At 40.0% G+C, this 24,494-nt stretch overlaps 1 protein-coding gene and 1 pseudogene across 1 annotated transcript in view; both read right to left on the bottom strand.

The window, feature by feature from the left end:
* Positions 1–24,494, bottom strand: part of VCL (vinculin) — a 112,926-nt gene that overhangs the window by 20,749 nt on the left and 67,683 nt on the right. Inside the window, exons 3-12 of the mRNA XM_008145363.2 lie at positions 22,435–22,585; positions 22,150–22,258; positions 20,124–20,246; positions 18,243–18,403; positions 9,770–9,860; positions 8,817–8,964; positions 5,512–5,665; positions 4,617–4,792; positions 2,340–2,530; positions 911–1,110 (exon numbers count right to left, since the gene is read on the bottom strand). Coding sequence (XP_008143585.1) covers positions 911–1,110; positions 2,340–2,530; positions 4,617–4,792; positions 5,512–5,665; positions 8,817–8,964; positions 9,770–9,860; positions 18,243–18,403; positions 20,124–20,246; positions 22,150–22,258; positions 22,435–22,585 — 1,504 coding nt within the window. The remainder of the gene's footprint in view (positions 1–910; positions 1,111–2,339; positions 2,531–4,616; positions 4,793–5,511; positions 5,666–8,816; positions 8,965–9,769; positions 9,861–18,242; positions 18,404–20,123; positions 20,247–22,149; positions 22,259–22,434; positions 22,586–24,494) is intronic.
* Positions 597–747, bottom strand: LOC114232941 (U4 spliceosomal RNA; annotated as a pseudogene).

Here is a 24,494-nt window from a genome sequence, read left to right on the forward strand (position 1 = left end):
CATTTCTAAAGAATAGAAATCTCAGAAGTCATCACATGCTCTTTTCACACAGTTATCACACTCAGTCCAATCTAAGTTTTCTATATTTACCCAAAGAGTCTCAATCACCCCAGTTTCTCAAGGTGGGTGGCATGTACTGGCTGGTGATACCTGAGATAATTTTAAATGTGATATAAAATAATGTTTTTATTTTAATAATTATGTGTTTCGTTTAAAGAATATTAGAGAAGTTTGGCCAGTGTTGCTCAGTGGATTGAGTGTTGTCTCATGCACCAAGAGATCACTGGTTCAGTTCCCCCTCAGGGAACATGCCCAGGTTGTGGGCTGGATCCCCAGTAGTGGGCATGCAGGAGTCAGCCGAGAGATGTTTCTCTTTCATCAATGTGTTTGTTTTTTCTCTCTCTCTCTCCCCCTTTCTCTCTCTCTAAAATCAATAAAAAACATACTTTTTATTAAAAGAATATTAGAGAAAATATAATTAGCTCATCAAGCTCATGATTTCAGGATTATTAGAAAGTTTTCTTTTAAAAATTTTACTTGTTCAAAAAAGGAGTCCATTTGAAGATAAATATTGACTGAGAAGTACAGGTCACACATGGATAAAGCAAATATCACAAAATAGCTCTCAACTGAGTAAAACAATGAACACAACTTTAGTTGCTGTCACCCACTGGTGAGCTTTTCAATGAGCAATAATGGCGCCTCAGATATACCTCATTAGCTACGATACTGCCACTGCGCAAAGCAACTGGTGAGCTATTTCCTAATAAGCTCTGAATTTCCTTACTTCCTTGGTCACGCTCTTTTCACTCTCCCTAGACTGAAGAATTATATGTTTTTAAAAATCCTCCTTCCCTAGTTTTTAGTAAGAAGCCCAAGAGAAGGAACGCTTTGTGTCCCTGCGTTCTACCTTCAAGGAGTCTTGTAGCTGCGATGCCAGCGCTCTTGCCTGGGGACTTTCCCCTTCCCCCCTGGCGGCCAGGTCAGCCAGCTGGGCGGTCAGCTGGTCCACTCGGTCACACTTTGCAAGAAGATCTTGGCGATACGGCCCCATCATGACATTAGCCAGTCGATGCCCTTCGGCCACGAGCCCTCGGATGGCAGCCTGACCTGGACCGAGAGAAAAACACTGAAACTCACAAAGCCTGAGAGGGCACCTGCAGTGCCATCTGGTAAGTTGTTTATTTTTTAAATAATAATACTTAGTGAGTTTTCCCCTCTAAAAATAGAAAAAAATGGGGAAATACAGAAAAATATAAATAATAGATAAACCACTCATAATCCCATCACTCACAGATTGAGATATTTGAACATTTCCTTCTGGTCTTTTCAATGCATTACGTGTTCCTCTGCACATACACATTTCACATACATTTCTCCTTTACAAAACAGAAGTCATACTATACATTAACGTTCATTCCCTGCTTCTTTTTATTTAACATGAGCATTGTCCACATCATTAAATACTCTTCAAAAACCATGATATAAAATCTATGTAATATTTTATAATACTAATCATACTTAGTTGGCCATTTACTTATTATTTAACATTTACTCTGCTTATATATATTCTTGAATGTAACTCCTTAGAAACATCTCTAATTAGAGTAAATTCCTAGAAGTCCGATTGCTGAATCAATGGGTATGAACTTCTTTGAAGCTCTTGACACATAATACCAGATTGTCATTCAGGAAGTATGCTATTAACCAATTTATTCTTTCACCAGCAAATTATATATCTGCCTGATTCCCCAATGCTGGGAATCACCAATTTAAAAGTTTATCTTTTTATCCAATGAATACAGCAAATGAAGTAAACAGCTCTTTGAGCTTCAGCGGGGCTTGTTGTCATAAAATGACCTAAATTCTTACAAATCCATTCCTAAAATCTCCCAGAAGTGAAAATTTTAGGTTATTAATTCCACTAGTGACTATATGATACAGAAGCCCTCCTAACTGAAAATAACCTTGGTAGTTAAGTGTCTATTACTATTTTCAAAAATTATATTTAACTGGGTACTTTCTAAGGACTCTTGTAACAGAAATACACTAAAATGGAAGTATACATAGACTGAAAATAATTAGCTCAAAACTGCAATTCCAACCTGAGGACCTTTCTATTTGCCCACAGCAAAATCACTTATTCACTAATGCTTCTTGATTAAATCACAGACATCTTATCAGCTACACCGGAAATGGAGTTACTGTAGAGTGACTCACTCTCCAGTGACTGAGAAGCCCTTCTGCACTTCATTACAGATGATACAGCATCTCCATCAACAACTCGCCCATTTCACTGAGCCCAGTCTAAAGATGGTTAAGTGCACTGACGGCCTTACCGACGCCCCGGTCGTCCACTGTGGGATTATCAATCCACCGCTGTGCTTGCTCAATCTTGCCCTCAAGGTGGACCGCTGCTTTGGCGGGTCTGCTATTGGCCACAGTCCTATTGGTTTTGGACTGCAAGTTCTGCAGGGCAGTGGCCACCTGCTTGGCCAGCGCTCGGGCCTCTGGGGAATCTCCTTTCCCCCTGCAGAGAAAAAGCAGCCTTTCGGTCCCACACAGACACTATTTACACGGAGATGACGTAATTGCTGATACAAATGCTAATGAGACGTCAAATTGCTAATAATTATGAACTTGGTTTGAAAGAAGAGTAGTTTATCTATTTGACCCTTAAATAAGAAATTAACAATCTAAATTCAGATAGTTTTGTCCCAGTTAAGACATTAAATGTAAGTTTGGATCAGTTTAGCTCAATCAAGAACACCCATTGGTAAGCTGAGCTCAATCAATCGTCACTGCGTTAGCTGTCCCTTCAGCCTGTCATCTCTGAAAAACTAGTTCCCTGAGGAACTAGGTGGGCCCAAGTAGCCATATTTGTTGTGTAGTGGTAGCTGAAATAGTAGAACCAGTAGTAGTTATTTTTAAAAAAGCATTAAAAAAAGTTTGCTATAAAACAGTATGCCTTGTTTCGCTGGCAGCAGCCTCATACATCTCGTCTTTACTGTATCTCTTGATTGTATCGTTTCCTCTTGTGCTTAATTTAATCTCATGTTGTTTTGTATAGTAATATGCTATACACTCTTGTAGCCTAGGAGCAATAGGCTATACTGAATTACCTATAAAGGCACGTTGTATGTAGGTGTATGTGTGTATGTGTATGTATATGTACATATAAATATATTACGTATGACATAGTAATAATTTGTTGTATCACCATTACCATTAATTCTCTCCTTATTATTAAGAAACACTAATGAGTGCCTGCTATGTATGTATATGGACTTGCGTTAGGGTGCTATGAATAGTGTCTCCAATTTTGAATACTTTAAAATCTAATGAATGTAAACAGACGATAAAACGGGCTAATTTTAATGAGCATTGACCTAACTATATAAACATTATATTTTACAAATGTCAAATATGCATTTTCCTAACCTAAATAATTCAAAACTTGGGCCTAAAGCAGCGATCCTCAAATGACTGGGTTTGATATACAATCAAATTTCAGCTCTTACCTCAATTGATCTCTTTCACAACCTCCTGCCTAAAGTATGTCTACCCTGCTCCCACCCACTTCCTACTTCATGATCCTAGGCAAGAGTTTGCTTTCTCAGCCAACAGTGCCCCCTTAGTCAGTGTGAGACTTGAGAGAATGCTAAAGCATCTCTCACTGGGAAAGGGTTAGGCACGCTCCCAGGGAAGAGCAGAAAATGCAGCATGAAAAACAGAATCTCACAAGACACTTGACTATGGTTATCCCTGGGGAAGTGGCTGGAGGGCTGACAAAGGAAAGAAGCAACGTATACTTTTGACGATACATCTGTTTTTTTAGCATGTGCTACAGGTTTTATTTTTAAGAGAGTAAAATATCTATTAAAAGGAAAAAAGCAACCCTTCTTCTTATATAATCAAAGTAGGTGCCACTGCCCTGGCTAGGTGGCTCAGTTGCTTGGGCATAGTCCCAGGCACCAAAAGGTAACTGGTTTGATTCCCAGTCAGAGCACATGCCTGGGTTTCAGACCTATCCCCAGGAGAGGGCATGCAGGAGGCAGCTGATCGATATTTCTCTGTCACATCAATGTTTCTCCCTCTCCCTTCCTCTCTCTATAAAATCAATTAAAAAATATATTTTTAAACTAACTTTAAAAAAAAAGTAGGTGCCATGAAAGCCTTTAAGAGAGGCTGTATTTAAGGATCTCTTGTAACTGCTACTTAAGAAATAACATTTCTCAGGAAGGAAGAAAATATATCATATGCCTCCCTGCATTCTCCTCTCACCCCAGGAAACTTTTCATAGCTACACACAAAAATTAATTTCCTCATATACCCGGGAAACAGGTATGTCACAAACAGGATATAGCAGAAAAAGTCCTACCTTAGAAATGGAAAATACAGATCTCAAAAAAGGAGTTCTTACCATCCTTAATTAATTTAAAACTATGTGATCAGCAATAAGTCATTAAACTACAATGGTGCCAATGAAAAAACAGAGTAATATCTAACTTAGTCACGTAACACAGAATCAATGAGAGCACAGTGAAGAGCATCGTGTATGTGCTTAGGGGAAAAGGAGAGAGATTAAGGGGCAATTTAAACAATTAAATACATACTGTCTTCGTAAGTCTGCTAATTTAGAAGTCAGAGCAGCTATTTCTCCAAGAGAACGTAGAATGTCATCTCTCTCTTTAGGATCGTCACATAACTCTGCTATTTTTCGAGCTTCAGCCAAAGCCCCTCGAATCTGTTCTTCTCCTTCTGGTCCACCATTTGGATCTGCCAGCCAGTTCTACACACGCAGACGTGGAAAAGAAGCACACTGTGACCCACTCAAAACCACATTACAGCACTCTTAACCCGGCATCAGAAATATTTCACCAGCAATCACAAGGCACACCAGTAATGGTTTTTGAAATGCTGATCATAATTGTTTTACACACATTCTTAGCTCAGGTAAAATCAAATCAATCCCTCATCTTTTAAAAAATAATTTTCCCCTTTGCCATTAGAATAAAATATCCTTACAAGCTTTATCTCATCTTTGAATTAGTCACACCTTATTAATTCTTCGGTTTCTCAAACATTTGTGTTTCTCTATGAAATGCAATCGTTTGACAGTACAGTAGTATCCGAAAACTTTAACCCTTAACATTGCTATGACCAAATACAGCTGCAAATTCTGAGAGGAACAGTTTTAATACACTGTAATCTATACCAGGAATTAGGATTCTCTTGGTATTCAGAGTGCTTACTATTAACTAATCCAAGTATTCAAAAGTAAGATGTTTATCAAAATATAGATAAATATCAGTCTAAACCTGTGTTAGTAGGAGAGGTGTTATCATTGGTAACTGCTGGAAATTAATCATCACTTACAAACATCCATTATCCACCCACAGCAAATGAGAGAGAGGGAGGGAAGGAAGAGGGGAGGGTTACATAGAGGATATTTACGGTACATTTCTTTCTCTTTTATTTCCCACCCCTCTTAAAAATCGTCACTACTACCTGAGCAGCATCGATCTTCTTGGCAATGCTCTGCTTTGAGTTTGTCATGGCCTCCAGTTTGCGGGCTGCGTTCTCCACTTTGGCTGTGAGCACGTCCAGACCCTGAGACACCTGCTGGGCTTTCTGCATGGCCACGGGCGAGGCTCCTTGTCCTCTACACAAAACAGACAGATGCTGTCATTGCACCCTCTCAGGAACTTAACAGCAAAATGTCACTAAAAACACAGGACATGTCATTTCTGCTAACATGCTGGTCTTTTTCCTTTTCTTCAGTAAGTCTGAGACAGCACAAGAAAATACAGAGATAAACAAAACCAGAGATAAACCCAAACCATCTTTCTCCTTTGTTTTTAAAAATTCACTTGAGCTTTGTGGAGCTGCATAACCATTTTAAAGACCAGGCCTGCAGATTTTGATAATAATGACTCTCCTCTTGGTGGGAATTACATAATCAACTCTAAACTTCAGGGGGGAAATGTGCCAGCGATCTTATTGCTATGGAGGGTTTTGTTGCCATAGTAATGTGTGCTTTAGAAATAAACAGCGCATTAGATTGTCTTATTTATGGGCAAGCACACATTAAAACTGTTTCCGGAGGCAGCATGCATAGTGTTACTGAGAGCACACCATCCTGGGGCCAAACAGAACTGTGTTCACATCCTGCCTCCTTGTACCTGTGGAACCTTCTCTGTGATGTTTAACCTTGTAGGGCTTCCGTTTTCTAACTTATAAAATGAGGGGTGCCCTGCTTATCAGACAAAGTAGCTTCAAGCAAAAATATATATTTGAAAACATTCTGGTAATAAAGCAATACACATATATAACTATTAATATTATTGAATTGTCATTTTTATGATAATGAACCTAATGATAATCTTAAGTATCTGCCTTCCACTCCTATGCAATCTATAAATACAAAAAACAGTTAGTACTGAGGGAAAAGAGCACATGGTGATGAGAAACCACTGTTTCCCATCAAATTTCTAAAGAACTAATTTTGCTATTTTGCTAAGAAGTGATATGGTACTACTACCAAAAAAAAAAAATTATGTGAGTTGGTAGAAACTTCTTTTCCCTTGCGAGACATTTTTCAACTCCTAACAAAGTAAAACTTTCCCTCCTTTTACCAGCTCAGGTTTTGTAATCTATCCATACTGGTAAGCTCAGTGATAGGGTCACACATTTGTCATTTGGTAGAATGGGATGATTCATTGTCCTAACCTGAGTTTCTGATTTTAGGATAAACTCCAAAACATATTTGCTTCCCTTAATAATAGTACGAATCCGCCACTCATTTTTCTATCCTCTTTATAAATTTATCTTTATTTTCCATCTATATCTATACTTTAAGTATCAACTCAATATTTATTGCAAGGTATATAAAAGGCATTTATACCTTTTACTTGTATTTATACCTGATGCTTCCATTTACATGGCAGAGGAGTGAAAGACTATTAGGAAATATACTGGTCATGATTTAATTTGCTTTTTTTCTTCAAATCTAGTAATTGATGATGAGGAACCTTTATGGTATGAGTCCAACTTTGAAAAAGTAAAAATACTTACGGGCTATATAGTTTTTTTCATTAAAAATGAAAAGGTTAGCCCTAGCCAGTTTGACTCAGTGGATAGAGCGTTGGCCCATGGACTGAAGGGCCCCAGGTTCTATTCCAGTCAAGGGCATGTACCTCAGTTGCAGGCTTGATCCCCGGCCCTGGTCGGGGCTCCTGTGGGAGGCAACCAAATGATGTGTCTCTTTCACATTGATGTTTCTCTCTCTGTGTCTCTTCCCCTCTCTTCCACTCTCTCTAAAAATCAATGGAAAAATATGCTCTGGTGAGGATTAACAAAAATAAACAAATAAAAGTTTACTGAGTCCCATGGGGGGAAAGTATATACTTAACCACCTAGAAGCCTTAGGTGACTGAATCAGAGAATATCAATGAGGAAACTTACTGAGCTTCAGCATTAAAGTGTTAAATGTGAGGCGTATTTAAGAAGGAATGACAGGGAGGTGGCTTTCTAGTCTTTGATCATGAAAGGATAGTGTAGGCTCCACAGTGAATTGGGCCCATAACAGATGAACGGTTGATCCCATAGAGAAACTATCTCCTTCTCTTGCTCAAATTCATCTTTCTCTGAGCACATACGACTGTGTACTTGAGAATTCCAAGTGAAACTGTCTACCACACTGTGAAACGGCTGCAGACAAAAGAGCCAACAGTGAGAAATCAGAAGAGCCAAAATCTCATCAAATGCGCTGGCATTTCTCCGAATGGGACAGAACTTCTTTTTGTCCTTTCTGTGAAGTTCTTGTCATGCTCATGACAGGGGAGACTGCTTCGCAGCAGGAGAAAAAGGCTCACCGCGTTCCATGAGATACCATTTATTCATGCTGTTCCTTCCCCCACCCCCCTTCAAGGTCGAGACTCTTAACTTGAAGCCCCTGGAGCTTCCAGGGCCACACTGGATCAATGAACCTCTGGAAAGTATATGTAATATTGTTAGGTAGAGATTAATGGCTTTCATTGGATTATAAAAATGATGTTGGTCCATAAAAAGGTTAAGAACTGTATTCTTATGTCTATTATGTAAATATATTTGAGACCGGGTGTAATGGTGTGCAATATGTCAAAGAGTGTTTCTGAGGCCTGCATATTCCAATTATCTCAAGATATTTCATGACAGCCTGACCTATGAACCAGGAGGTCATGGTTCGATTCCCGGTCAGGGCATATGCCTGGGGGGGGGGTCATGCATGCTTCTATCTCTCTCTCCCTCTCCCTTCCTCTCTGAAATCATTAAAAAATACTTTTAAAAAAGATATTTCATGACATTCTTGAAGCAAAATTAAACTTCATCTATACTAGTTTCTCATGTTACTTAAATTTTTCCCAATGTCCATACTATAAAATTCCATAAAAATTAGGATCTTTTAGAACTTCATTAACTCCATGAACAAGTTCCCCCAAAAAACCTATACATATTATACTGAGTTTTCTTAATAGCACACTATATATATTTAATTTATAGGAGAAAAAGTTCTAAAAGCCAAGACTTGAGCTGGGTGAAAGAATTAAGAAACCAAATGAATAATGATGAAACAGAAAAGAGCCTAGAAATGACCAAGCTAAAGAAGGAAAAGTTCACGTCACTCTCCAAAGAATTAATAGAGTATGATGACCATTTTGTTTATTAGCCAAAGACAACACAGTAAAAAATAGACTTGCTTCTGAATCATTCCGTCAGGAGTGAGGTCCTATCTATGACCGACTACTGCTCTGGTAAGAGCAGAGGAACTGTACCTGGCTCGGAGGTCAGCCACTTGGTCAGTCATCTGCCCTAGCATTTTGCAGGTTCCCAGGATCTCTCTGCGTTCTTTGCCTGCACAGAGTTCACCGACTTTTCCAGCTTCATCTAAGATCTGCCTGATGGCCTGCTCACCAGCATCCCCTAAAATAAAGAGATATTCAATATCTACATTGTTAACACATTAATTATTTAGAGAGGATGCTTTACAAGTCATTTCATTCATGAAGGAACAGATACTTTCAAACGACAAGATGAACAGAAGACAATACATCTGATAGCTAACAGCCAAGCACTGCCCTTACAACCACAGATACTGCTAAAAAAGATACTTGGAACCATAGCCATCTGGAGGTAATAAGCAGCTTGTGGTAAGAATATGGATGATGAAAAGAGGCTCTAACAATTTAATTGTACTCGGCACCTCCAACCTCCATTAGGCTTTTCACATTCATTCAAATGTTTATCTAAAACTGAATAAATATTAGATGAGAAAATCCATAAAGCCTAGCTCAATAAACTATTTGGGGCTTATCTTTATATAAGCTAACTTTGGTTTCCAATTCTTATTGGCATCATTATTTAATCTGCTTGATTAAGTACTTTGTTGACATAAACGGAAATATGCCCAAAGGGAATAAGAAGAGAAGAGTTTTTATTCAAAATAATTATCTTTCTGATTCAGGAAAGTGGTGAATCAAGAATTTTTCAAAGAATGCCCAGTTCAGCTCCATTTATTCCCCATGATAGGAGTTGATTAGTCTATGTCCTCCATCCTTCTAAGACCTAGTAACGCTTCAATTAGTCAAAACTAATTGAATGGTATATGCCCCTCAATGTTGCAGTAGTTATCTCAGGGTTCTGAGATTCTCGGAAGATTACTTTTTTTTGTCCGCTTGCTTTTTAGCTTTTTCTTGTATCTACTTGAAAAGTACAACCAGCGAGTTACCTGCGGAGGCACTGGGATCACGGAGCCAACCTTTGGCCTGGTTCAGTTTGGAATCTATGGAGGCCAATGCTCTCTTCATGGCTTCAGTGTCCTTCCGAAGAGAAATACCACAATTATTTCAGTTGCAAAAATTGAGATACCACGGTACAAAGTAAGACAGAGAAGTGACAGCATTAACATACACTAGAGGTAAGGTAGTCCTGCAAAGCCTTAGAAATATTCTCATCACACCATAACGCTTATTTCTGTCAAAATGCAGCATCTTGCATGCAACTCTTCAGTTAATTCTATTGTTTGCTGATCTCCCTAGTGCTAAACTGTGAAAACTGGTAAGATAGCTCAAGCCAAAAGATGCTTAATGTCTTCAGCAGGAACAAGCCCTGTTGTCACATGCCTCAGTATCAGCCTTTCCACTAGGCAACATTCACCTACTGCAGCTCTGCCAAGGCCTCCCGCTTCAGCTTAGGGGAAGCTGAATTAGCTTGTGGTGCCACAAATCACAGTCCTTTTACACCTTGCTTGGAAATACACACATACTGGGTAATGTCTTACTATATTAAATTAGTATAAAATAATTGGAATTACTGGTTGGAAAATAAATGAAAATGTTAACCAAGCAATTTAGTTTTAATTCCACAAATAAACCACTAAATGGAATGCAAGAAAGAAGCATTTTTCCGGCCTTCCCTGCCGCTCCTCATCCTTAGCTCCCTTACACCCCTGACCTGGAAGAAAGGCAGGATAAAATAAGTGGGTCTCAATGGATATTTACAACACGATTCACAATGACTAACAAAATTAGCATAAGATCTCCCAGGATATAGCATGAGAAGGTGAAACAACAGACTAGTCACTTAAAAAGTATACATATATTTCAATAACGTTTTTAAAATATAGAAAAATGCACAGAACGCTATAACCAATACCCACGTACCCATTCTCACAATTGACAGACTAACCATCTCTCAAGTCTCTTACACTTTAAAAGACAGCCTATCTCCCTTTTGTTCATTCACCAAACCACAGAGTTAACCTCTGAAATTCTAGGCAATACCCCATTATCCCTAACTTCAATTTTCAGTCCAGCAAAACTTGGGTTCTTAAAGGTGTTGTACCACCTGTTTTCCACACGGGGGCACCAGGAGCATCTCCCCACCCCCACTTCCAATTCAAACCAGACAGGGCACTAGCACAAATAAGGGCTGGGAGCACTCATAGGCTTAAGAGGTCAGGAGCCTGATCCCAGCTTTTCCTAAATGCCTATTCAAATGATAGGACTCTCAGAGTTGGATTACCCGCTTCCCCCATGGAAACAGATACAGATTGTTCTCCTGTTGCAAATTGGCTCTAAGAGCAAATTCTCAGCCATAACTACAGAGCAGTGAACTTAAATTACTGGAAAAAATGGAAATAAATTTGTTTTATTATCAACTTATATGGAATTATGGCAGCTATCTACCAATAAGAGGCGGAGTGGTAAGAGGATCTGTTTCAAAATATCCATTTGTGATTAGCACACGCAGACAGGTGGCATTTTTAAAGTGCTTTGCTTCTCAAATGGTTTAAATGCCTGCTCCTCCTCTATCTCGTTCTTTCACCTGTGCAGCAAACCTGCCTTCAAAAGTAAGACAAAGGTCACGTTAGCTTAATTCCAAATTAGTGTGGCCCAAATCACTATCTTTTCCAAGAGTATTTCAGGCATCTCCTAACCTTAGATAGCCTTTAGTGTCTAACACAAGTTATAGGACTTTGTCAAGAGACAGATTAAAAAAAAAAAAAAACCCACAAGATCTCACCAAAAACTATGTGCACACTCTGAAGAAGAGATATTGCATCCATGTAAAAACAATTAATTTAAAATCTATTAATAACCATTTATCCACATATTTTCAGTGAAAATATTTATTGCATTTTTAAAATCTAAATTCAAGAGAAAACTATGATCAGAAAAACTTTTTAGTGTCTATCCTAGCATTTAAAGGCTACTAGTTAGGAAATACTTTAACTGAGCAGTTCCTGCATGCTAGGTTGCTGGAGGCATTTTTCCCTCATTACTTCACAGAACCTCAAATTTAAATGTAATTTAATTTTACAGATTGAGAAACAGGGGCTCTTCAGTCCTAGAAATCCAATTTGATCTCAGGTTGATTAACATCAAATGTCATTATTTTCTATTACATGAAACTCAAGACTTTTTTTTCTTTTAACAAAGAGAGTTGCCAAAGAATCCACTAACCTTCTATAATACTCAGCAATCTTTGCCTTGTCGATTTTGACTTTGGTTAATACTGCCCAGGAAATAAGCTCTAGAATCAAATTAATAACTCTCACTAACCTGGAAGACTGCTTTTATTCTCCATTGCCCAAAACTGATTTCAAACACAATGGAAAAAATTGGACTTGCTCTATTATCCTAAAATATCATTGCTTTTTTCCCCCCTCCCTAATAAAGTGTGAATGGCTACCACACTTCAAGGAAAGACTCTAATTCTCAGGAAGTGAGTATTTTTCTCCTCAGTGGGAGAGATGACATCAAGAAGTTAGTTAAGCCTGGCAGGTGTGGCTCAGTGGTTGAACATCAACCTATGCACCAGAAGGTCACAGTTCCATTTTCCATCAGGGCACATGCCCGAGTTTAGGGCTTGATCCCCAGTAGAAGGCATGCAGAAGGCAGCCGATCAATAATTATCTCTCATCATTGATGTTTCTATCTCTCTCTCTCCTCTCCCTTCCTCTCTGAAATCAATAAAAAAAAATTTTTTTAATTAAAATTAAGAGATGCTCATTTGCCCCTAAAAAGAATCAATGGCAAATTTAGAATGAAGCTGCATTTTTAAAGTGGAGATTTCAACTAGTTACCAAAATTTTTAGTAGCGTGAATTTTAGACAATTTATAGATTTAAAACAGTCACTAAAAGGGCTACCTTAAATTCTTTCTAGAATAGGGCAAATTTTATTTTATTTTATTTTTTTAAAATATATTTTACTGATTTTTTAAAAATATATTTTATTGACTTTTTACAGAGAGGAAAGGAGAGGGACAGAGAGCTAGAAACATCGATGAGAGAGAAACATCGACCAGCTGCCTCTTGCACACCCCCTACCGGGGATGTACCCGCAACCAATGTACATGCCCTTGACCGGAATCGAACCTGGGATCTTTCAGTCCGCAGACCGACGCTCTATCCACTGAGCCAAACCGGTTTCGGCTATTTTACTGATTTTTTACAGAGAGGAAGGGATAGGGATAGAAAGCTAGAAACATCGATGAGAGAGAAACATCGACCAGCTGCCTCCTGCACACCCCCTACCGGGGATGTGCCCGCAACCAAGGTACATGCCCTTGATCGGAATCGAACCTGGGACCTTTCAGTCCACAGGCCGACGCTCTACCCACTGAGCCAAACCGGTTTTGGCAAATAGGGCAAATTTTAAATCATCATTTTAAACACAATACATTTTAATGCCATATCTATTAAAAACAAAAATGTCTGTGGGAACAAATATTCAAATCTCCCAGAATCTCATACATATTGCTTTTGAAAGGCAGTGTTTATTGTGGGATTGACAGAATTATGTCATAAGCAACATAAGTATGTTAACACTGGATGTGATATAAGCAAATTCACTGAACAATTGGGACTGTAAGTCACTATTAAGATATATTTATAGTCCTAGCTGCTTTGGCTCAGTGGATAGAGCGTCGGCCTGCAGACTGAAGGGTTATGGGCTCAATCCTCAGTGGGGGGCGTGAAGGAGGCAGCCAATCAATGATTCTCTCTCATCATTGATGATTCTATCTCTCCCTCCCTCTCCCTTCCTCTCTGAAATCAGTAAAAATATTTTTTAAGAAGATATATTTATAAAGGATGGAAATAATCATAACCCTGTGTACCACAAAGCCTTCGACCGTGCCATGTAAATCTAAGTATCCAGGATACAATCTGGGTATGACACAGAAGAGAAAAAAACAGCACCTTCATTTGAGTATTGTCTCTGTAAAATCTCAAATTTGGGAAAGAGAAAATTCTCCACTGATCTCTTCTCTGAGTTCTTTGGTTCTTTTTTCTTATGAGTGTAAACGGCCAGATCTGGTCATGCAGTTTCAGCAACAGCTGGTCCCCTCCCACCACGGTCCCTTTTACTGTAAAACTCTTATGAGTTCATGTTTTAAATGAAAAACCACAGTGCCTTGGCACTCCTCCCACATACCAAGAGGTGGAAGAACCTAAAAGAACTCCTTCTTACACACATTCCCAGGAACTGAAACAGTCCTGAAATTTAATGTCAAGTTAGAACTAAGTAACACAGAAAAATACTAAGAACCACTGAGTTCCTTTTATAGACGATCAAGAGGAACTGTGGTAGGAAAGTAAGGTCCTGCAATCACAGGCTCTTGAAAACTGTAAATATGGGACTAAGGATCCCCTCTCTTTCACTGCCCAACCTACTCTCCCTTTTTTCCATGAACACCTCCCCAGCCTACTATTCCTACTCAAAGATGTTTCTGGAAAGAAGAGACTGGGCAGTAGAATAATATCTTACAAACTGCATTAAGCAACGGCAGAAGGCTGTTCAGCCCTGAGACTTCAAGCAAGTTACCCTCACAGGCTTGAGTTCCCATCACTAAGACTACTGGTACCTCCCCAGCTCTAAAACTCTTTGCCATCTATGAGCACACAATCAGAAGTACCAAATAGAGATCACTTGGATGAGAAGGGAAACTTCAATTCCTTTAACATTTTGAGCTTTTCTCATGTTCACAGAGAGGGGATAAAATATCATAAATGCCTGTATTAACTATTGATCTCCAACTCCAAGAGATAAATCTTTTGTTTTATAGCTCCTAAAATAAAACACTAGGAGCCTCATAAAAAGCTCACATGCAGCCTTATTTTTTCAAAAATGAAATAAAAATCAACCCTTAAATCCCAATGGTCTGCAGAGGATTGCATGTTCTAACCAAGTTTCCTTCTTTGGAAGAACAGAGTAATCTGTGCAAGACATCTGAGTCATTCAACCACCACCAGCCTCGGCCCTCAGTGGGAGGAGACTCACCACAGGAACTAATTCTGAGTAACAGGATCTAATGACCCAAGGCGTAGTTGCAGGAGCACCTATGTGGGTTCAAAAATTCTTAGCAATAAAAAGGTTTTAAAATTTGTTCTCATTTCCTCTTGATTCTCAGCATGCATCAAGAGACAATAAAAATACAAAAACATATATATAGATTGCTAAAGGGGTTGAATTAGAATTGTTTAACTCATAAATTCTTTTGTTTCACAATGTATTCCCTGGAAAAATGCTAAACTAATCTTTAATGATCACTTATCAGATGGTTGTTGATTTAAAGAGGGGAAATTTTTATTCTCAAAATAAAATGAAGTATTTTGCCCTTGCCGATGTGGCTCAGTTGGTTGAGCATCGTCCCATGCACCAAGAGGTCTCCAGTTCAATTCCCAGTCAGGGCACATGCCCAGGTTGCAGGATTGATCCCCAATGGGGGACATGTAAGAGGCAGCTGATCAATGTATCTCTCTCATTGATGTTTCTCCCTCTCTCCCTCTCCCTTTCTCTCTCTCTAAAGCCAATAAAAACACAATTTGTAAACATAAAAACAATAAAATTAAGTATTTGAAGTCTAGGTATTTTTAAGTTTGTAAATCGGCATTTTTAATGTAGGTATGGAAGTAAAATGATCAGCTATTGCATTGCCTCTTTAAAATCTTAACTTATTCAGCAAGATGTACTTTTACCAGGAATTTTTTCCACTTACTTTCTTCCCCCACTTTTCTAGAGGAACCATCACTTTCCAGGAGAAAGCTGCACCAATAGGGAAGCATGAAACAAGTATGGTAAGACAAAGTTAATTCTTTATTGGTAGGGGCGAGAGGAGGTAAAAGATGCCGTATGTATTAAACAGAATGGGAAGCCAGGGGTCACTGACAGACAATAGGTCTGATTAATCCACTGCCTACAGCAGAGCAATGTAAGATGCATAATGCGACTAAAACGGAAACATACCCAAAACCCAAGTTGCCAACTTCCATTTTCAAGGTAAAATTTCTTTTTCCTAAGTACTCTTGTAACTAATAAAAATGATTACTCTTAGGGGGAAAGAGGAGGTAGGGTGGATGGGAATGGGGTTAGGAGTGAGATTTGTCATATATATCATTTTATAGCATTTTGCTTTTTGAACCAGGTAAATGTATAACAAAGACAAAATGAAATTACAAATAAACATTTATTGCTCATTCTGATGTCATTATGTACTTGGGCTCCTTTAGGCTGAACTAATTTTATTTATTTTCTTTCAGTCTGCTGGTTTTGCAGCATCTAAACAGCCTGGTTCCTTCCAGAGCAGCATAAAACTGAGGCAGCTACAAGACTGTACACGGTAGACCCCAGGTCCATTGCCCTTGTATATCCCATCCCCCTAAGTGTCTAATCCTCATCCTGAAACACTCAACTGACCACTTTTTTTTTTTTTTAAGAAGTAGCTCTCAACACTCGCACAAAATAAAGCTCAGTAACACTTATTTACTAAATGATGGATGGCTCTTCCCCTCTGAAAACAGATAAGCATTAAGGCTGCAATTCCTGCTCCTCCTTTTTACTATTTCTCATCTGCTGGAAGCAAAGTCGAGAGAATAAGGAAAGTGATTAGGTTATGGGACCGCGAGGTCATGGAGAATGATGGCTGATTCAAAGATCAGACAGCAGAACATGCAGTGAGCCATGGACTGAAGTCAGGAAAAACTTTAGATACACCTTACTTTTCTCCTTTTGATTTTGAAGACGAGGATTATTGTGAAGGACAGATGCTCCATCTAAACTCTCTAGCCTACCCATTTTCATTATGGCTTGACACCATAATGGCACATCTCCAAAAGCAAAATTCCAGAGCCTGCAAAGGAGACTGATGATAGAGATGAAATCAGCTGGAAGTTTCCTAAGATCAGGGTCCACAGGTAACATAGGGGTCACCCAGCTACATGGGGAAACCTGCCCTTCAAATGAAGTCAGTCGGAATGACTACACCAGAACAGTTCTCCAAGAATGAAAGCACTCACTAAAACAACAGGCCCTCAGTGTTTTCTTTTGCTTTCCCCAAAGACATTGCTCAAGATGAGCTCGAGTCAGTCTGCCCAGCACAGCCTTGAGTCCCATATTAAGTCACAATCTGACGCATATTCGAGCACAGTGTTACACACCGGCACACAGAATAAGGCATGGCACACAGCACAAACACCCTCAGACATGCTTTTTCTCTTTTAAGTGAAAAAAAAAAAAAAGAAAGAAAACTAGAGGGCAACAAAAAGCTTACCTTCTAAACGTGAGAAAAAAGAATAAAACAAACAAGAAAACAAAAAAGATGCATAAAGAAGTCATAACAGGGAAGTGAAAGCTGTCAAATACGCAAAAACAAAATTAAGTAAAATTAAAATGATTTTACCATACAGATTTAAAATACAGTCTTAGAACTTGTTCAAGAACTTCGTGCCTCTATTAACAAATCCATAACTCAGATAAGCTGACTAGTTTCTTCATATTTAGATCCACTTTCTAGTTTGAGGCCCCAGTTTTGACCTTACCTCATAGGTGACCTGCGGACAAATAGCCCCACTGAGCACCAAATGGAAGTCATACTACAAAATCCCCTCTTAGTGGGCTACCAGCCCGCTAGGTGGCCCTGGAGACTACATCTGGGTCACACGTGGGTAAGCTGGGTGCTGGAGACAGTGTGTTTCTTGGGTTCCTACAAGGAAAGTGTAAACCCAAGTATTTCTGTTCCCTCAAAATACTCACTGGTTAGGGAGAAGCAGACCAGAGCAGCAGCCACACAAATCTACTGCTGCTCGCCTCTGGAGGGAACCCACCAACCCTTTTGGAGTCCAAGAAGAAATTCCAGACTAAATTCTAAAGAGTGAAGGGACCCCTCATACTAACTGACAAATGTGAAAACTAATATTTTAATTAAGCTTTCCTGAGGAAACATGGAATGATGAAGGCACACACCTAGAAATGCCCAAGTTTTCTCTGTAGATTTCTCTGGGTCAAAGGTTGGTTTAGGAAAAGTTTTCCATAAAAACCAGTCATAGATATATTAAGTCTCTTCGTTACCTAGCAACAACCGCCCACATAAAAGGCAGGGCTCCCACCCCGGGGAGCACACACCACACCAGAATTCCTCCACCAACCTAATCCCTGGGACTCTAGCCTGAAGGAAAAGCAACACATCTCAGCCTTCAGCCAACATTCACCCCACATTCCTATCGATTGTTCTATCGAGGAACAAAGGGAATTTACAAAAGCAGCAAGTAACCCATGAGACAAAAGGGAAGAAGAAATTGCTTTCATAATATCTGAGTAGTCTTATGGTACACATCGTTACAAGATAAAATGTGAGACAATCAAACCCCCAGGAGGGGAGAATTTGGCTTTTGCTCATTTCTCCTCCAGTAAAACTTACCTTGCTGGCCCAGGCATCTTCATCCCAAGAAGTGAGTTGTAATACACGAATGATCTCATTAATTTCGGCACTCATCTTTTCTACAGTATAGATGCGATTTTTCAAAGCTTCTTCTATTCCTTGGCTTTTTGAGTTTTTAGTTGTTACAAAAATCTTCATAGCTGTGAAAATAAACAACTAAGGTTGGAATTGAATTTTGCCGTACAACAATATTCACACAAAATGTTCCACACCTTGAACACATGTTTTGGGCTTCTAAGATCTTACCAAAAAAAAAAAGGGGGGGGGGGGGCGGAGAACAAACACTGCAAATCTGCCAATAAAGTTCCAATATTGCAACCTTTACTGTAATGAAAACTGAAGGTACAAACCATCAGCACAACATGATCAGGGAACTAATTTAACATGCATATGCTGATGACCTACAATCACAAAATACCCAATATCCTTCTAAATCAGCTGGCATCCCAGCCCTAACACTGTCCCTAGCTAACACAGACTTAATGGGACAAGATGAAAACAGTTACTTAAAACTGTAACCAGACAATGCTGCTGCCCCCAATCCTAATGGGAGTTCCCAACGTGTTCAATTTATCTTCCAGGATTTCTCTCAACATGTAGCAGAGACTTCCTAACCCCCAACAGCGAAGAAGAAGAAATAATAATAATAATATGAAGCAGTGGAGAAAAAGAATTTCCTCCCATAAAATAATTAAAATTGTAAAAACAAAGACTAATCAACACTTTATTGAGTTACCCAGCTTAGAAACCCTCTTCCCAACCATCTTTCTGCCACATCGAACAGTTATTGGCCTCAAAAACATATTTCCATGGAGATTAGAAGACTCTAATTACAAAGGTTTGTTTTCTAGTTCATGTAAGGGCTTTCTGAATGCTTACACTCGCATCTCCTTTTTGGCTTCTACTTGAAATGCCAAAGCAGGAAGGCAGTAGCCCGGGGTCACAGTGGCATGCCTCATAAAAAATTTTAAATAAAGCTGCTCTCTGAGAGTTACACTAACTAACCCACAACCTGACTAGGATAACTTACATAACCGTGAGGCGCCTGCTACATACTAGCTGCTTGACAAGTGCAGCTCCCTGTTGCTAGTTTAGAGAACAGTCCCCGCCGAAACCGGTTTGGCTCAGTGGATAGAGCGTCAGCCTGCGGACTCAAGGGTCCCAGGTTCGATTCCGGTCAAGGGCATGTACCTTGGTTGCGGGCACATCCCCAGTAGGGGGTGTGCAAGAGGCAGCTGATCGATGTTTCTCTCTCATCGATGTTTCTAACTCTCTATCCCTCTCTCTTCCTCTCTGTAAAAAATCAATAAAATATATTAAAAAAAAAAAAAAAAAAAGAACAGTCCCCATGTTGCATTTCTGGACTCGGCCCAGTGGGAAGGTGGCCCCAGGTGGCATAGACCACCAGCTCCATAATGTAAAGATAAGTTAAATTCTTTCGATTAAAAACAAAACAAAAAACCTGTGTTAACCAACAATGAAAAGGCTCTGGGTTTACTTCCTTATCATATACTGTAGTACTCTATAATATCCAATCCATCTCCTAGTTGCTTTACAAATAAAGATGTCAAAATCCAAATATCCAAGACTAGAGTTTCTAGAGGAGTGTCCACCTCCCAGAAAAAGAGCTTCAGAAGAACAGAACTAGGCAACAGAAAGGGCAGTTTCAAACACGGGAAGAAAAGAAGAGCATTGGAGAAGATGAATAATCAGCTGCAGCCTTCAGGTAATACCCAACCCCTCGGGTCTCATTCTTACCCAAGCAGAAGGACATGCGAATAAGCAGCAAAAGAAAACAAACATCAGAGTCTAGAACATGTTAAATTTTCCCCCATAAGATAAAGTATAGGCAGAAAATACCTGAAATGAGAACTGGCAGCAACTCTTTCACGGTGTTCATGGAGTTCACCAGCATCACTCGGTGCTCCTGGTGCGTCAGTTCCTGCTGCCTCTCGTCAATCATCTTGGCCATTTTAGTCATTCCTGGGGCATAAGGAATAAGCGGGGTGAGTAGTGAAACAACCCAGAGTCTGGCTTTCTGAGCCTAAGTCCACTACGAATTACTATGAAAGCTCACTTATTTGAACAACAGACACTACCGCTGAACGCTAGCATTTACGGTAGAGAATTTTTAAGACATTTCTAACTTAATGCAACTTTATGTTTTTCATTAAAAATAACTTATTAAATGTAAAACTAAATGTGACATAATTTTCACGTTTGGCATAAATACATTCACAAGTATAAAAAGGTATTCAAGTGAATAAATACATATTTGTAAAAAATAAAGTCACCATTTGCCTGGCTACCATGGATGCAGGTTTCACAGCATGTACTAGTATCTGCCCAATGTGTCCATGTAGGTAAGAATCTTATGGAGCCTGGTACTAAGAATCTAGTGACTGAAAAAAATCTAAAGAATTAAATAATGTGTTTTGTTTTCATCTTTATGTTTTACTGTACTTTCCAATTTGTCCAAAATAAGAAGGTACTACTTTTACAACTAGAAATACAAATATTATAAAAATAATATTAGTGATGACAGCGTTTGAAAGCATCTGGTGTTTTGGAATCAGCCTGCTAGCACTTTCTGTTGACTTTGGGTATTATTCGAAGGTGATGTGACTCTAAGCTTTGATTTTTCAAGCTGTTCTCAAGATTTCTTAAATAGTTTTACAGCTTTTTAAGGGGTACCAAGGAAAATGGGAACGGTGGGGTGGAAAAGATGGGGTAGTCCCTTCTTCATCCAGAGTAGCTCCATTTTTGTCTTTTATATGTTGGGATTCTGCATAAGATTTCATTTGAAGAAATAAAACCTTTTTCCAGTACTATGAGAAAGTTAAAAGAGGACTAAAGCCATCTCCTGGTGATCTTTTCAGTGATGGTTCAGAGAAATTTTTAACTGCCATAAGCTCTCAGAATGACTGCACTGAAACCTCATGAAAATACTGCTAGTTAAAGATCATTTAACAGCCCTGGCCAGTGTGGCTCAGTTGGTTGGGTATCGTCTTGTACACCTAAAGGTTGCCAGTTTGATTCCCAATCAGGACACATGCCCAGGTTGTGGGCTCAATCCCAGGTAAGTGCAGGAGGCAGCCCATTGATGTTTTACTCTCACATCAATGTTTCTCTCTCTTCCTCCCCTCTCCCTCTCTCTTCCTCCCCTAAAATCAAATTTGAAAATCATTTAACATAAGATGCAAGAATTTTATAAGGTAGTATATGATCTTTAATACTGACAAGTTAAACATCAGATGTGTCTTGTCATTGGTCTCATTCACACTCCAAGAACCTTCAAGTTCATGTTATATGTCTAAAACATCAAAAGCTGGTATCTGGTATCTGTTCATGTATTTTGAATATTCAATTCTCAGATGACTAAACAGTCATTTCAGAATGAGATTTAGCCACAGTAGCTCTTCTCTCCTTCTAGGTCTGATTACATTATGCATTCCTGGGCTAGGGCATGAATCCATAATAGTAGGCGGGCTAATGAGCAAGCTAAGAGGTCATAAAGAGCTTCAGGCCAGCTGGCAGACAGTGAAGGACGGCTGTGTAGTGTGGAATTGAGAGGTCAGGGTTCAGGGTGGCCTTAAGCATTACAGCCGTAGAAAAGTATTTCCTACATTCTCCAGCAACATCTGCAATGTCTAGTTTAATTCATTAGACAGGGCCAGGATTTGTAGAAAGCAGATTCAGCTTTCAGAGACAATGATATCTACTCAATAGAAGCGTAGCATTAGCTCCAACAACCAAGTACAGACACCTAAAAGCCTAATGCATCATTACCTATCTTCTGCAAAAAAATAGGGTGGAGTGCCTTTTCCTCTTGATCAAACATGGACAAGCCATAAAAATGTTAATATAAAAATTGGATATGACTAACCTGGTCCAAGGTTCTTTGTGTAAGTGACCAAATCTTCCATAGTTTCTACCACCTCTGCCACTGTAAGATATTCCAAAATTCCTTTGCAAACTCTAATAATTTTACGAACCTGGAAATATATTTCAGAGTAGTCAACTGAGTGAACAATTAAGTAGAAAACAACAGTAGTTCAGATGTGTAGCTATTCAATATTTTCTCATTCTAAACAATCATCAATCCTCCATTATTATCTTTGAGGCTAGGCTTCTGTCTGAAAGAGATCTACATGGGCCTCAGATTGCCTACCTCAGCCTCATCGAAGGTGAGAAGCAGGTCCGATGTGCCGGAGAGTATGCCCCTCGACCCATCAATTAGGTAATCTCGAGCAGGCACTGAGTAAGGGTCTGACTGAAGCATCTGGGATGCCTGGACAAGCTTGGTGCAAGCATTTTCAACCCTGTGGGAATGAATAGGGAGTTAGAATGAAGCAGAAGAATATCACATGCAAATAGAAAGAATATCACTGGCAAAATGAAGCAGAAGAATATCACATGTAAATACAAAGAATGTAAATGGATATAAATTCACATTTTTTCCACCTAAAAAATAGCCAAGACTATCTTATAATAGAAGTTTTTTGCTTACATACACATTAAGTGCAGCACAATCATTCATTCATTGTTCACTATACTAATTAAGCCTTGTTCTTTGATATTTCCTGGCAACAAAAAATGATGAGAAAATGTTTCAGACCTTTTACTTCAGGTTGCTGTATCTCTGTATCTCCTTTGTTTCCTTACTCCTCACCTATGCACACTGCCATTAAAAGACACTACACCAAGAACTGAAATCCTTGACAACAGTTTCAGATTTATCATCTTTAAAAAAACTTTCAAAGCACTGTGTTAAGTGAAATTTAATAATCAGAAAAGCAAAGAAATAGGAGAAAACACAAAGAAAAATTATGAGGTGATACATAAATTTCTCATTCATCTAGCTATATGGATTTGTTTGACAAATCCACTGGGCTGTTTGAAAACAGTTCTCAAAAACTATGTTGTTAATTAAAATGTCATTGCCCTAGCTGGTTTGGCTCATTGGATAGAGCGTCAGCCTGTGGACTGAAGGGTCCCAGGTTTGATTCCGGTTAAGAACACATGCCGGGGTTGCGAACTTGATCCCAGTAGGGGGCATGCAGGAGGCAGCCAATCAATGATTCTGTTTCATTATTGATGCTTCTATCTCTCTCTACCTCTCTTGCCCTCTAAGAAATCAATAAAAATATATATTTTTAAAAAATGTCATTGGCATTAATAACTGAACCAGTTTTTAATAGATTAATATTAATATAGCTTAATAATATAGATGATCTGATGAGCCAAATGTAGCATGTTTTTTTGGGGGGATGGACAGGGGTTCATTTAAAAGAAGAACCCAAAATGCATAAACCAACTATTCTACTTGACCCTCATGTACTACTAAAATGTATTCATTCATTCACCCATCCATTCAGAGTTGAAAAGAACCTGACAGATCATCTCTTCTAATCTCACATCCAATAACCCCATTATGTTATGGTCTCACCCGGACCCAGGGACGCTTGGCCTCTCCCAGACCCAGGGGCACGTGGCCTCACCCGGGCCTAGGTGCACGAGGCCTCACCCGGATCCAGGGACTCATGGTCTCACCCGGACCCAGGGACGCTTGGCCTCTCCCAGACCCAGGGGCACGTGGCCTCACCCGGGCCTAGGTGTGCGAGGCCTCAACTGGATCTAGGGACATCTGGCCTCACTCGGACCCAGGGGAGTGCGGCCTCCCCCAGACCCAGGGGCGCTTAGCCTCACCCGGGCACGGGACCCAGCGTCATCCGGGTCCAGGGGCACATGGCCTCACCCGGACCCGGAATCTGGCCTCACCTGGGCCCAGGGGCACGTGGCCTCACCCCGACCCAGGGATGTGAGGCCTCACCTATACCCAGAGGCGTGTGACCACACCCGAGCCCAGAGGCGCGCAACCCCGCCCGCACCCGGGTCCCAGCGGGGCCCCGTTTTCCCGATCCCAATTCCTGCCGGTCAACCCCCCCTCAGCAATTCCCCTGGCCATCCTTCCAGAGCTCCAGGACGGCTGCTGCAGAACTCGTCGGGCGGCGGCTCGGTGAAGCTCCGGTGCGCCCAGTGCATGGCGGCGGGCCGGTCCGGCGTCGCTGCGTCGGCCCTTGGGTCTGCAGCGGTGGCCGGTCGCCGAGCAAGCGCACCTGGCCGCTTCCGGGGCGTTGAGATTCTTGACGGACTCGGAGGTCAGCAAGCACGGAGTCTCCCACCCCATGTCTCATAGGGGCTCGTCTGTCCGTGCTCGGCAGCCAGTGG

Source organism: Eptesicus fuscus, chromosome 17, assembly GCF_027574615.1.
Source record: "Eptesicus fuscus isolate TK198812 chromosome 17, DD_ASM_mEF_20220401, whole genome shotgun sequence".
In the NCBI taxonomy this organism is placed as follows: Eukaryota; Metazoa; Chordata; class Mammalia; order Chiroptera; family Vespertilionidae; genus Eptesicus; species Eptesicus fuscus.